The following is a 15,882-nucleotide window of genomic DNA, read 5'->3' on the forward strand; positions in this document are numbered from 1 at the left end:
TAATTATAATTCTCTATGGCATAGATTACAGCTGTCTTCTTAAATCCATGTACTGTAAGGTTACAGACCATCAGAAAGAAGGAAAGCAGATTTCATATTTTATGTCCCTAGGGTTCTATGAACTAATGATAAAACTTTGCTAAAATTCTGTCCTTACATTTCCACTGAAGCAGTGGAACATCCTAGCAGATAATCACAGACCACTACACTGATTCTCATTGCAATAATGAATGTTTCTGGGAGTCTGCAATGTTTTCCAGCTGCAGAAAACTTCAGTATAACTTAGTTTTCCTTAGGTTCCTAGCTTTGAAAACTGCTATTTGGTAGCAGAGGTTATTGTGATAAACACAGAATTTGAAAATAAGTATATATCATATGTTATCTCCTACTAATTGAATAGAAAACCCCATAAAAGAAATACATTAATAAGTATCAGGCAATTGCACAGAGATACTTTATTTAAACTTGTAGAGGTGCAACATCTTTACCTATTTCAGTCATAAATAAAAGCTGAAATTTTTTGCTTACCACCACTGACCACATTTAGGTAAATTTCTCTGCCATAAGTTTTGCTTTTGCAAGGAAGATCTCACTGAAAATAGGCAATTTACTCTTTTCTAATACATGCAGATATAGCAGGCAGCATTTCTATTCCCAATCATTTGTGTTTGTTCTCTAGCTACCACACACCACTGGGATTTTTTTTTATCCTCTCATGCAGTTAGACTAAGTATGAAGTCTTGACTGTAAATAAGAAGTGCTTAGGAGATTCATAGGAGAATGAAGAGGATGTAACCCACTGGAAGTCAGTGGAAACATATCTGGAAACTACTTACACTATTTACAGCATTGCAGCTTTTAGTTGGAGCTCATTCACTCATGACTTATAAGAGTTTCTTCCTATCATAAAGGTGCAGTTAGCCATGAGAGAATCCCAAAATACTTATGTCTCTCATTTTCAAAATTTGATCTTTTAGTCACCTTACAAGTTTAGTCCACTTTGATAAAGCTTTGAAATCCTTCCTGTAGGGTCTACATGGTTGTCTGCTTGGAGCCTTATTAGTAAAGTTCAAAGAAATTTTTTACATTTGCTGAGTGGTGTGGAGTGCAAACTTAGAGGATTTTAATGGAAACAGACTAGCCTGAATTCAAAATGGTTAATTTTGTAATTGTTTGATGGTTTTGGCGGTTTTTATTTATGAGGACCTTGGGATATAAACCTAGTCATATTCATTCTTGACCTGTAGGCTCTGTTGTGTCACAGTTTTGTCTGAAATATGGGATGCTCTCTGGGTGGAAGCATGTTTACATTTAACTAACTGCTGCTTGTTCTTAAACTTCCTGTTCCCATCACATGAGGACTAAGTTTTCTGTCAAGGTTGTTAGAAACTCAGACAATACTTTCTCTGCAGCAATGCTAAAGACTTCATGTTGCAATGATAGCGCTGTGTTTGGATCTTCTGTCTAGGAGTTTGATAATGGGCCATTGTGCCTATTCAAATACTCTGAAAGTTTTCATAATGAGCACAGTGCTGTCATCCATTGCTTTTTACTGCAAAGGTTGATTGAGCCAAGGAAAAGACAATGTTTGACATCATGTGAGAAGGAGGCGACATGAAATCATCTCCAGTTCCAGCATATTTGGTTACGAATTTAACAGAAGTGAAAGGAAATTAATGTAATTTTGGCAAGAAGGAAAGAGATAACTAGTTCAAGACTACATAAGATGATTAATCAGTTGCTTTGAATGAAAACTGCTACAGCCAAATAGTTTCAGAAGTCTACAATAAATTCTTAAGCAAGAAGAATTTTCTTCAATGGTATTATCCATACATGTAAGCATACAAGGAAACTATGCTGAAAATTCAGGCCTGACAGTTTTCCTTCAATGGCACTCAGTCTTCATTAGAGACACAGAAAAGCTGTTGGAGCTTTCTGTGCTTTATTTGTGACAAAAAATGTATATTAATTTTTTTTTTTTCTTTCACTACAGAAGAGGGCTTTTTTTTCCCTGACCGCAAGGTCAGTTAATATCTGTCCTCTCTGGTAAACAGATGGTCCAGTGAACATAGGCTGTACTTACTCTCTGAGCAGCTGCTGAAGTGAAGATAATGTAATAAGTAACATTAAAAAAATGGGTGGGAAGACACTGATCAAATTGGTGATTGAGAAGACTTTATATTAAGTAGGAAGAAAAGAGCAATGACTACTGTGTAAGTTTTTTTCACAGCAAAAAGGAATCTTGTCTGCTGGTTTGTGTAATGTCAGGCTGGTTAAATGAATTCCAAACCAGCAGTAAAAAAATCTTACTGTTAAGACACTTTTTTTGAGATTTACAATTTTATTCTATGCAACCAGTATCTTGAAGAATGTGATTTCTGTTTGAAAGAAAGTGATGTGTTGCTCATTAATACGTTGGGCTCTTGTAATGGAAGACATGAAGTTATACAAGATGTATTTCTCTTAAACCATTCAGCATATATTCATTTATAGCTCATAAAAGCACGTTTTGCTCTATTTCCCTAGTAAATGTCTTTTTGGTGCAAGGTTTACAAGCACTTCTAAAGCTTTTGTAAAATAAAGCAGTCTTGCAATGAATTAATATTTTTCAAATACAATATGTGGTAGATATCCTTGTACAATAACAGTGATTTCATAAATGGCCTTCAAACTGTTTTGGGTTTCAGTTCTGTTGGGATACTTGTATCACCCCAATCATTCTGGAATCTTTTACCCATACCCAAATAAGTGACTAGTTCTTTTGTGAGTAAAGCTGCTTTATTTTAACTAAGTTGGGGTATTGTTTCCCTCTTTTAATCACTCAATCATCATGCCTGGAAGAGACTTTCAGGATCATCTAATCCACTTATTAACCCACCAGCACCATAACCACTCCTGAACCTATCCCCTAGTGCCACATCAAGTCCATTTATTGCTACAGCCACTTTTCTTCTTATTGCCTCTGTTAGACTCATTGGATCTGCTGTGTCAATACCTTTAAGGAAAGCCAAAGTATTTTGCAAGATTTTCAGCTCTTTACTGTAAAGCTTTCCACATGTTCTTTGTCAAGCGACTGATCTTTTTAACTGGCTAGCAATCTATCTTAGACCTGCTCAGGTCTGGCAATGCCCTACTCTTTTATGCAGAAGTGATGGGTTTTGGCGCTGACAACAGATAAAGAATGACATAGTTGCACGATGTTGGATCAAAATGGTAGATTACAGCTTTGCATATATGGAACATCTTCTTACTCCAGTTTCTGAGTGTAGTGTCCCCTGCATTCACATGTTCAAGATGCCAACAGAGGAGACTTTATCCAATAGGTCATCCAATTTTCTGTCACCTTTTAATGAAGCTCAGTATTGCCTTGCCATATCTAAAGAATTCCACCTCTGGGTGCTCCCTTAATCCTCATTTATAAGTCTTGCAGCTTTCACCTCTGAGATTTGGTTGCCTACAATCTGTAGGTGTATCATGGGAAACCTCATCCTGTGAGAGATCCTCTAACACTAAACTTTTGCCCTTAGGTGGAGCTTGACTTCTAAATTGTTCACAGTCCCTTTGTCACTGGACTGTAGTGAATTACCATTCATCCATCAATACTATTGTTCTCAAAGATGAATTATTCCAAAAGTACTTATGGCAACAACTTCTTTGCTGTCTTTACATAAGCAATTTGTAGCTGTTCTTTTCTGTGTAAAAAAATTCTTTTCCCAAAAGAGGATTTTACTTAGAGCATGAACTTTATTTATTTTGAAAAGAAATATTTTATTTGCAGAACTTAAGGTAAAGATCATTCCAAAACTGTGTTGTGCTATGATGCAGTTTATTCTATTGTGAAATGCTGTAAATCCAGGGACAAGATGTAATTTATCACAGCATAGGTTTGGTCTTCATCTTTGTTCTGGTGTGTCAGTGTTGCAAATTGTAGGTTACTGCCACGTCTCTGTATCCCAAAGCTACATTTGTATTGCTTTGCATGTAGTTAAGTATTCCAGGTTGTTTTCATGGGCATTTCATTCCAAATTAATCTTTTGCAATACCTTTTTGCCACTGCAGTGTCCCTAAGTCTGGGTATAATCTCTGCTACTACAGGCAGAGTGCACATAGACAGTCCTCTCATGTAATAGCTTATGACAGTGACACAACAAGTCACTGAAATATTGACCTAAGAGACTTGGTAAGCTCAAAATGTCTTTTGTACCACTCAGCTGCACTCTTTCTTCAACTGGCTCTCATTTGAGGTCAAAATATGCATCACAATCCACGGGCTGTGTCTCCCTTCCCTTGGTGCTGTTGGGTCTTGTTGATTGCTCTAACCTTCCACTGTGCTCTGGTTACCTTTCCTCATTTGTTCTTTCTCCTACATAGCCCCTTCCCAGCAAGGTCCTTGTGCTTTTGGGCAACACCCTCTCCTCCCTATCCCAACAATTGTAATAGAAATTATAATTGCATTTTGGGTTGATTTTAGTTTGGTTGTTTTGGTTTTTTTCCCAGGTAGCATCTGGATTGTCTTCAAGTATTCATAGTCTAGCATATATAAAGACTAATATGGGCTAAGAAGGTTTGAAAAAAACTTTAAAAGAGAAAAGCAAAACAAATATGTGGAATTATTGAGCAGAAACTCTGGTTGTGATCCAGGCAACTGCCTGTTACTTTTCTATCTGGAAAAAAGTGACTTCTCCACAAGAAATTGGAGTGTATTTCAATGTTTTATTTTGTGTTATTTACTTACAATATGCTTTTCTGTATTGGGTGCTATGGGACAACTATTGCATACAAGAGGCATAGTAGGGTAACTTTTGCAACCATAACTGTGCATTTACTTTGACATTCATTTGGCCTTTGTAAAGCAAAATCTTCCCTCCCACACCATTTTTTGTCTGTTGCCCCCTCACCCTCCTCTACCGCATCAACAACTCCTAGCTCAGCCAGTTATAATGATTTTAAAGACAGTCTATCAGTAAATGGAAGATTGTATGTCTCATCTGACTTCTGACAAAAATGGTACTTTCATCTTTGCATGATTGTGTATAATTTATTCATAGGCAACACTTGAATTTTAATCACAAGAGTACTGTGATAAATCTTTTCCAGGGCTTTCATATAGTAGTGAATAGAAGGCCAATTGGCTTAGTTTCAGTGCATGTCACGTCTGTGCTCCTTCTTTTGTTCTCTGGTTTTTGCATTATAGCTTCCTCTGCTTGCTTTTATGTAGAAGGGGAATCCTCTGAGACTGGCTATGTTTGTTTGTCATTACTGAAGCAACTCTTCCCTGATAAAGGAAGCTTCTTCCCATGAGTTTTTTACTGCAAGGACCCCCTGGGCAGTAGACAGCAGAACCTGGTGGGGATGTTTTAGGGTTTCCTTTTAGCTTTCTGGCTGAGTCGTGCTCAGTCTCAAACTGAAGGTTTGCCATGGTTGCTGGCTTGTGTGGGATCTAGACATATAAGCCTGAAATTTGTGAGAAACAGTGCACCATAAGCTTGATTCTTTTCTAGTCAGTAGCTTCATAGAACACTTGTAGATTTGGAAGAGCTATTTAAACCAGCCCTTTTGGTCTTCAGTGTTAACACAGAAAAACCAATGTAGTGCTTCAGAACCATGCCTCCATGGTACTTAGTATACCTTGGGTTTTGTTACTGAATATGAAGAGAGATCCTGGTGGCACAGAGAAAAGGGATGATAAGAGATCCAGGAATAAAGTAATGTTCTTGCCCTTTCTATGTGAAATGATCCAAAGACTATTTACTGAAGTTTACAGGAAGGAAGGAAGGAAGATCTTATCTTTCCTTTCTCTGTGCCTCCAAAAGTAACAAATCAGCCTTTTAGCTGCTTTTACTTTGTGGATTTCATAATATATAGAAGTCAGGAATCGTTTACTCTCTTCTGATCAAGGTCTGTGTTGTCAGTAGGAGCATTGATTGAGGTTTATTTCAGTTCTGGCAAGGTGGACTTTCTTCTACCTTGTACCTGCTGAAATAAGTTACAAGTTGACACTGAACTTACTGTTTTGAATGTGTATTTCAGGAGCACTATCTGTTCAACTAGACAAGATTAAGAAATAAACAGTGTAACTGTTCTTTCCCTCTGCAGAATTGACCCCTGAGGAGAAAGCCTTGAGGATTGCCAAAGCTATGCGTAAGCAGTCATCAGAGGTAAAAGAGAAATGGGAGAACCTAAATGCCAGTGCCAGTATCTGGCAGAAGCAAGTGGACAAAGCGTTAGAAAAACTGAAAGACCTTCAGTGTGCCATGGATGACCTTGATGCTGACTTGAAGGAAGCTGAAAATGTGAGGAATGGCTGGAAACCTGTAGGAGACTTGCTCATAGATTCATTATCAGAGCACATTGAGAAAACTACGGTGAGTGTGGAACTCCAGAAAAATACTTAGTTTGTTTGTGTGTCAGACCTCTCCATTCTAGTCCCTTTAGTCATATTAGATATTTTTACACTGTATGCTGTAATTCTTGTGTGCAGTATAAAGTCTTTAAAGATGGTACCTGAAATCTCAAAGTCTTGCTAGCCACATGCCTTGTGTTGGCTGGGATTATATAAGCACATAGATCTTTTTGGCCATCAAATTTAACTTTCTTGTTAGAAAAACACTTAGAGCTTTTTTAATCATACAGAAATATATACATAGTTTTAATTTCTGTTCCTTAACAAACTTAACGTCTGTTGTTTGTAAAAGTGAATATTTGCATTTACTTTTACTTTAGCCTGGTTTCTCACCAGGATTATTTCAAGCTGCAGAATATTTACTACTCTATAATGTTGTGGGCAAACCAGTTCTTGCTGCCTGGATTCCATGAAGGGCTCAGCATCCCAAGGCATGGCTGCTCTTGATGGGTAATAGCCATCCCCTTCATGGATTGGGTAGGGACCTAGTAATGCAGTGCTCCCCAAGAAGGGAGCTGATATCTTTTGATATTTAGCTTTTTCCAGAAATTTGACTGGAAACAGTGCAGTGAATATCATGGATTCATGGTGTGGATATGCCCATGTAGGTAGATTGCTGTTTTGGGCAAATTCAGCATTTACTGCTAAGCTTCTTTTTCACAAACAGAGATTTTCATTTTTTAAGCTTAAAAATGAATGTGGCAAAGCATTGGAAGACCCTGGGGTTGTGTATCAGACCATCCATATCTTCAGCATAGGATGCAACTAGGTTTCTGTAGATATTCTCTCTATGTATACAGTATCTGTGAATTCACAGAGCTGCATTATTTCACATATAGCCATGTAAGCATCCTCATTGTCCAAATTGTTACTTTTGAGATTAATGGAACTGAAATCTTTGAAATTCAGTCAAAGCTGTATTAATATACAGACTGCTGTTGATTTGGAAAAAAGTAATGAATCTCTTCCTCCTTCTCTTATATTTTAATATAGATACTAAAGCAAGAAATAAGATGCTAATGCTGAATAGCTCCTTGTTCTCATGCTAAGAAGTGATTTGTCACATCTTAATGGCTTTTTCTGTAAAGGAGATGAAAGCAAAGTCTTTCAGATTGTCATTGTTGTGGAAAAACTGTAACATCTGCTGAAGCAGTAGGGGCCTACTGACTGTCCAGAAGCCCAGCATTTCTTTTTTGACATTGTGTTCCCTCTTTTCCTTGGCCTGATGAGGGTGATTTTTGAAGAGAGGTAAATAATTGAATTACCCAAAGAAAATACTTTGTTTGCAGCTGTTTTGGGCTTTTTCTCCTGATGTTTAATCAATCTGTTTATAGGATTGAACACTTAACTGATCACAGCAAGAAAGACATTTGATGCATCTTTTTAACTGTAACTAAAACTTGCATCAATTTTGTCTTAATACTGTATTTAGTTTGATTTGATTCAATAAACCTTTTACTTTTTTTTAGTCATTGTAATAGCTTTACTGTCTGATTCTAATCAGGTAAAACATTGTACTCCTTTTCCTTAGAAGATACATTCCTTCATGGTTTGGTAGTTCAATAATAGTTTTTAAATTGCATTTTTGTCAGCTGCTTTAATACTTGAAAGCTATAGCTACTGAACAAATTTTTTCTTCAGAACAATTGGCAGGCTGTATGCTGCTAAAGCTTCTAATACAGCATTATGTATTTCCTTTTGCAAAGAAAAGCTCTAAAGCCATACAGCACTACAAAATTATTTTAGGGCAACAATTTGCTTATGGGAATTTCAGTAAGCTTCATACTGTTTTTCCTTAAAGGTAGATATGAGCAATGCAGTAAGAATATTAAAGTGAGTGAACTTCCTTTGGTGAGAACTGACTTGTCTGCAGTTGTTCAGCATAAACTGCCACACTGGGCAGGTCAGCACCATGTGGAGTTTACAGTGGCTTTTGTGCTGCTCAGATGTCAGTTGAACAGAAGTGTGTGTTTCTTACCCTTTTAGGCTTTTAGAGAAGAAATTGCTCCCATCAATTTAAAAGTTAAAGCAGTGAATGATTTGTCCAGCCAGCTGTCTCCACTTGACCTTTATCCATCTTTAAAGATGTCTCGTCAGCTGGATGATCTCAATATGCGTTGGAAACTTTTACAGGTATTCTTCTGAATATGTGCAGTAGGTGTGTGGGGAGGGATGTTTCTCACTCTCCTCTGTTTTCTTAAAAGATTCACTTACTACCATTTGTTCATTACTTCTGTCACTAAGGTGTTATTCTATTAGTACCAATGCAACAAAAGGAGCTGCCTTTCCTGCTGTAGCTTAGCCAAAATCTTTTCCTTTCAGTCTATTTCAGCAGTTTCTTCAAACCAGAAACTACATTAAAGTCTGGGGAATAGTGGGAACAATTGCTGCATGGGTTTTTTTTTGCATGTCTTGTAGCAGTAGATTTTGCCATATAACTCTGTGTCACTAAAAACTGCTATAAAAATTTCTGTTGTGTTTCCAGCTTGTGTGAAAGCTGTTTTATTTTGTCTTTGAATGCTCAGTTTCTGTAGGAAATTTCACTTAAAGTGATTTGAGAATTAGAAAAGCTATAACAAGATATGAACAATAGCAATTTAGCATAAAAACTAAAGAAGAGGATATGCTGAGAGATTCATATTGCATAGTTATGATTATTGTTCTTAAATGGTCTGAGAAAGATAAATCAATGTGCCTGGTTACAGCTGAAACATACGTAGTTTCACAGTGAATGATTTAGTGAAGTTTATTATATCATTTAAAATTGAATTTTTGAATTTTTGAAATTTCTCCTTTTTTGTGGGGTTTTTGTTTTTTGGGGTTTTTTTTTTTTTTTTTTGTAGGAAATACTTATCACATCTCTAGTGAGGGTGGTGGGAATGAATTTCCAAAACCTGGGCACCAGTTTCATGGCCAGTAGTTTTGAATGAGTCACTCCTGAGAGTCAAAGCTGTTCTTGTGTCATATCAGACCTTTCCTTTCCTGATATCATTTGGTAGTAGGATTTCTTTACTTATTTTGTTTGTGGGGGTTTTTTGGGGGAGGGGACAGATGTTGTGTGTGTCCTCTCAAATTTTGTTAACCAAGCAACCAAAGTATTGCTGGGTGTGCTACACAATTAAACTGAGGGGATTCGTGTTATCCAGTGAGGCGCTATCTTCCAAAATGGTTCTGTGCTGGAAAGGCAGCTCAGATCAATGCAATCAAATGGAGACCTGCTGACTATGGGAATTTGGACAACAGAAGGGTTGGGAGGAGGTCATAAACTTCAGCAGTTGGCTGTAGTTACCATGAAACTGTAGTTTGTCATTGATCTACAGTTCTTTCACAAGAACACTGCAAGATAGAAACATGATTCTCATTAAGAAGATGAAAGAAAAATATGTAGCCTTGAATAGGTGGATGAAAAAAAATTGCTGTGACATGCAAACAAATTGTTTTCACTGAAAGAAATGTAAACAAGTGATTTTCTTATGACCTTGGTGCTGCAAAGTACATGCAATGTGGATTTTGAGTGTGTGTTTATGTGTAGGTGTCTGTGGAAGATCGACTTAAACAGTTACAGGAGGCACACCGAGACTTTGGACCTGCATCACAGCATTTTCTTTCCAGTAAGTTCCTTCAATTAATAGATATATGTGAGATATGATGACTTTCTCAAACACTGACTGATCTTTGCTCCAGACTTAGCTGTGGCTTGAGGAAGTTCCTCTTCCATGATATTATCTATCTTCTTTTTTTGTAGGAGTGTTTCATATGTTCAGTGTTCATAACTTCATTGACATTTTGATTGGTGTGCTTCCCACTCTATCTTAGATGGTTGTGCCCTCATTGCTTTACTCTTGCCTTTTGCTGCAATGTCTGGCCAGTGACTGTTCCAGAATCTTTGCATGTTCATGACCACAGCTTTTCATCCTTTGCTAACTCTTTCTTCCATTTCCTTTTGCTTCCTTGCTGGGGGAGGGGGGGGGGGCACGAAGGAACAGCTCCCTGAATTTTAATTTTTTTTTTAAGACTCCATGTCATGCATTCCTGGAACTTCAGTTAAAGGACTGGGGAAAGCAAATATGCATGACTTCCTCAGGACCTGTCCTTGCATTTTTTAAATAAACATTTTAGAGGTGTAAGCCTATGATCTCACATCTACTAAGAAGGCAAAAGCTGAGTTGATATAATTGTTACACATAGATAGGTTGTGGTATCAAGATCCATGTTGGTTTCCTGATATCCACCCTACCTGCCATCATCAGAGCTAATGAGAGAATTTTAACCCAACACCTCCCCAGTTTTTAACTGAGAGCTTCTATAAAAAAGATAACATTATTGCAGGAGTTGAGAAGTCAACATAAAAATGAGCAGCTCTTTCCCAGAGATTCTGAAATTGTGTATGTTACTGTTTAGCTAAACTGCTAATATAATATAAATCACTAAATAAATCTTGATTTTTTTTTTCCCCTTGACTTATGGTACAACCATGTTCTTACTTTGACAGTTAGTTTTTCAGTAAACCAGATGCAGTGTATATAAAATATTACAGCTGTTATGCAAATCAGAAAATCCTGGAGCCATTTTGTCCTTTTTTTAAATGGACAGAACAAACAACTTTGAAAGTGTATGGTTTATTTCTTTTTTTAAAGCCCTACTAGCCCACTGTTGCCACAGTGCTTTTGTAGCTCTTGTGGTGTCATACTTGTAACCTGGTCAGTACACCTATGTAATAATTTGTTTAAAAGATTATAGATAGAGTGCTACCTCTGGCACTGCTGAAGAATGCAAATTGAACTGTTTGTAACACTAGTCAGTCTAGTCTCTGTAAATAAAACAGATTGGAGAGCAATGTAGAAGTGTTTCTCAGAATCTAGCTCTCCTACTCTAGTTGAGGGAGAATCAGTGGAAGAGGCCACATGTGAAACTTGCCAGGAAAGGTTGGCTGGTTTTGTTTGGCTGGATTGTTCCCTTGAATTGGCTTACAACATACCACAATATAACACCCTGTTCACAAGTCTGAGTGGTGACCTGGCTTTGTTGCTGGTTGAAACATCCATTGAATTATGTCCGCAGAGACTGTGCAGTGCCTTATCAGAATTCCTCAGCTGTGTTTAGGGAATATTCTTCAGGTATAAGGAGACATTAAATTTCTGTTACATACCAAAGTTAAAAAGGGGAAGTTTCCAGGATAGTTTCCATGTTGATAGATACCACAAAGAATTACAGCTAAGTAACACAGTTTTAGAAAAACAAATTATATGCATTTACTCATTTAAGCCATTTGTTAAGAACAACCTCTTTCCCCACACCAACTACAACTAAAGCATCTTTAAAAAAACCAACAACAACAAAAAAGCCCAACAACCAAACCTTTTCTAGAGCTTTAAGAAGACAGAATTATAACTTGTACCTACAACTTTATATAGTGTTTGGTAAATGTAAGTCAGAGACAGTAACTTCAGAAGTAGAATAATAATAGAAAAAAAATATAAATAATCTGGAATAAATCTGGCAAGTTGAAAGCTTTATCCTGGCAGATTGAAAGACTGTATTGTAAATCAAAATTTTTAAATCTTTTAAGCAGCAATAAGTGACTTCTAGCTGTGAGGAACAAATAGAGTAGTAGTCTGAAAAAAACTATCTCAAACTTCTAAGACTGAGATTGATTACATATGTATGTCTTCTGCAAATCTTAATTTCCAAAGCTGCACTTCTGAATTATAGAGGGCAGGCTTTTATCTGTGCTTATCTGACAGCAGCTATTTTCAGTTTACCTGATAAGTAACATACCTGTTACTCATCCTCCAAATATTAAGAAGGAACTGTAACTTTCCATCACACCATTTTCAACAGATTAGATCCCAGCTATCATTTAATCAGGAATTTTTGCTAGGAGGACACCTGTTTCTGCCTGTTCATCAGATTCACAGAATGATGGAATAGTCCTGTTTGAAAGGGACTGACCTCAAAAGATCACATAGCCCAACCTTTTGTGGAAAAGGATGAGATTATGAGATTATCCAGCACCCTGGTTCCAACCCTGTTAGCCCAGTGATTTCATCACTGCAGTGGCTAGAAATGTTTCTTTACTAAAATAACACAGTGCAGCACTTGATTCTACTTTGACTTCTTGGAACACCAGTTGCATGGATTCATAGACCATCACTATGAAAAGGCTTTGAAATATTTTGGAAGACAACCAAACAATTTATTAGCCTTTTAATGTTCTGTAAAATGTTCTGTGTTAGGAGTCTGAGGTAAAGCTGTATTAGTAGGCCACTGCAATCTACAATCCCTCTTTCTGCTGAGCTATTTATTCCCTCCCTTGATTGGGAGGCAGAATTTGGTTGATTTGTTTTTCAGTGCATTTGAGATGGAAGGTGAGCACTTGTCCAATTAGTTACTGATCAGTAAATTTTATGTATCCCTAACACAGATAAAGGTAAAGAATCCTTATAATCCATTATTTGCAAAAAGATTTTTTTCTGCCTCCTGCCTTTAGAAATAGTAGCTTGTTTTTTCTGTAATTAGTTTCCCAAGGCTGACGATCCACTCTCTGTTATATTTGTTGTGTGCTTTCCAAGACAAATGCATGAACCACCACAGAGCACTGACGCCACATGTTCCCTAACAACCTGCTCATGTCTCCAGTGGCTGCTCTAAGCATCTCTCAGCCATACTAATATCTGCAGGCCTGCTAGAGAATGCCAAGTTTATAACTACTATGCTCAGTTTTCATCAGTGATTTTTTAAAGAGAATGGTAATCTCATTTTCCAGACTTTCATACAACAGAGAGCTGGCAATGTTTTACAAAGTTGTTCCCAAATAAATAAAATATTACTTATTCCATAAGAATTAATAATTTGATTACATTGTTTAGTTCATACTTATGTCCTTGTAGAATATCTATATCTGTCATAGCAAATAAATTGTAGCAAATTCTTACTTAGTTGACATAGCTTATGTACTAGAACAGGAAGGCATCATAGGTGCCAAATTGCAACATTAAAGAATGAAACTCTACATGAATATTTCTTAAATTATAAACCATGATATTTTGTGTGGTTTGGGAAAAGGTCACAGCCATGAAACCCTTGGGCACCACTAGCTGGTAGCAGGGCAAGATCTATCTCTGTAGCTGCAACAGCCTTTGGAGCTTATACAGCTTGTAAGGTTTCACTGCAGTTTTGAGAGGTCTTTAGGGAACAGGAGAAAGTTACTTTCAAGTGGAATTGATTTTATTTTTTTCCAGTGAGGGATGAATCCTAAAGTGGGCCAAGCTTGCAGTAAATTGCATTAATGGAGAGCTTCTTACTTGGGATCCAGTGTGGATCAAAGCTGTCTCATTTTACCAAGGTTCTATATGGGCAGGTGCTCTGTGTCAGAAGCACTGACACGTGTGCAATGCAAATGCATCTCATTGTGGTGATCCCTTATTCCTGCCTATTCTTTCAAGGAGATTTTTCCATGCTAAAACCCTAATTACCCAGACACTGGTCTGGTAATTTCTGATATGTGTACTATGGTTTTTCAGTAAACAGCTTATTTAAGTTGAGCACCAACAGTCCTGTTGGCCCAAATGCTTTTTACCTTTTATCCCCTGAGATCCTTAGATCAGCATAGCTGCAGTGTCAGGTAGGACTTCATGCCTTTTTCAACTCTCTGTATGAAGGCCTCCTGCTACTATGGATGATATCTGATCTGCATAAATTCTGCAAAGATTACAGCTCTTTAGCAAGGAGTGCAAAGACAAGTTTTAATTTTTGTTTTCTTGGCCATACGTTGTTAATCAATGCTGATTTGAGTTGCAAATAGGAACGAAGAGTTGCAATTAATAAAAACTAGATGGATATTTCTTCTTGTTGTTCTGTTGTAGAACATTATTTACTAGTACAATAGTATATACTAGTGAAATGGTTTATTTTTAAAGGATAAACTGATAATAATCCTATAGAGGTAGGAAAACAAGTGTCTGCAATTTCCCTGAATGGGAAGCTTGCTTGCTCAGAATTTATCATCCTTCTTTGAAGTAGAATCATCACATTTGTTTTATTTCCAGCATGGCATCTAACAGATGCCTGTAATCATCCTGACAGATTGCCGTAATTTTCTTCTGCTGCTTTTCTGATTACTGAAAGTAGTCTGGAAAATATTAATTGTTTCCATTGAATGTATTATAACCATATTAATTGTAAAATAAATAAAATATAGTTAGATTTTTTAACATGACAGTGTCTTTGTAATAACAACCTTCTCTTTATTTCCTCAGCCTCAGTACAGTTTCCATGGCAGAGATCTGTTTCACATAACAAAGTGCCCTATTATATCAAGTAAGTTTGCCTTGATTCTTTTTTTCTTAAGTGTAACAGGTTATCACCATAACCTAGCAAGAATACATAGGTACTAAGCAGCTACCAGAAATGGTATCAAGAGTTTCTCTATGTAGTGTTATGCTGCCTACAGTATAAAGTCATGTTTTTTGCTTTGCATGCTGCATAATTTAGAAACATGTAAAAACAAGTCACTGACAAACCCTAATTAAAAACCTCATTCAGATAAGAAACAGCAGCAATGTATTACCAGTGTAATACATTGTCAGTGTTCACACTGGACTTGTATGTATGGCTCATTCAAAATATAAACTATAGAGGAATAAAAAAACGGTGTATTTAAAATTAAAAGTTCATAACCTAGAGCAGTGACAGTGGTGACTAGTATCTATTGAGCCCATTCATCATTTCGTGTAAAATTACTTTGGAAACAATCAGGCCTTGACTGTCCTGTTGTCATCTTCTTTTCTTTATTTAAGTTTTTATAGTGATTGATATTAAGCTAAATTTTACTCTGATATAAATGTTTATAAAAATTTTGCATATACCTTGATTACCTAGAGGAATGGTTGAGATACTTATTTTGAAAATAATGAGGAATACCTAAGTTACAGAGGTATGGAGATCTTGATGTGCTCTACAATAAGCAATCCCTAACTTTGCTTTCTTTACCATTATTTATTTTGTTGCCCTGTACTGTTAAGCTCAAAGATTGCAGCTTTGAGAGGAGGCTAGGTCTTTGCTAGAGAGGTAAATGAAATTTTTGAAAGGTACAGTGTATAAACGGGACCCAGAGTACTTCATTTTGGGCTGAAGGAAATCTGTGTTAGCATGTTGCCAGTCTGGATTTTGGAAAACAGTAGAGTTTTAAAGTCTGTAGGATGACTGTGAATTGGACTTGAAGATAATTCATTTTAAAAGAATGTAAATGAGGATCTTTTACTACTGCATGTTGCTCTGAGAGCCACATTTTGTGCTTCGAACAATTTGCGAGTATTTGAGAGCTCTGAAAATTAGGTAGCAGTAAATCTATGTCAATCAAACCCTGTTAGCATTCTTGAGATGTGACAGTTGTTTTTAAGCTGTCATATGTAGATTAATTTCTTTAAAGGGTCTGAGTGGGTAACCAGAAAAAGGAAAAAAACCTGCTATGAACATTC

At 36.7% G+C, this 15,882-nt stretch overlaps 1 protein-coding gene across 6 annotated transcripts in view; it reads left to right on the forward strand.

The window, feature by feature from the left end:
• The window catches only part of UTRN (utrophin), a 334,555-nt gene that overhangs the window by 253,546 nt on the left and 65,127 nt on the right, over window positions 1-15,882 (forward strand). For all 6 annotated transcript variants that reach the window (XM_079299176.1, XM_079299179.1, XM_079299174.1 and 3 more), the window contains 4 exons: window positions 6,097-6,365; window positions 8,390-8,536; window positions 9,936-10,014; window positions 14,662-14,722. In XM_079299176.1, coding sequence (XP_079155302.1) covers window positions 6,097-6,365; window positions 8,390-8,536; window positions 9,936-10,014; window positions 14,662-14,722 — 556 coding nt within the window. The remainder of the gene's footprint in view (window positions 1-6,096; window positions 6,366-8,389; window positions 8,537-9,935; window positions 10,015-14,661; window positions 14,723-15,882) is intronic.

Source organism: Erithacus rubecula (assembly GCF_903797595.1).
Source record: "Erithacus rubecula genome assembly, chromosome: 2".
NCBI classification, from domain to species: Eukaryota; Metazoa; Chordata; class Aves; order Passeriformes; family Muscicapidae; genus Erithacus; species Erithacus rubecula.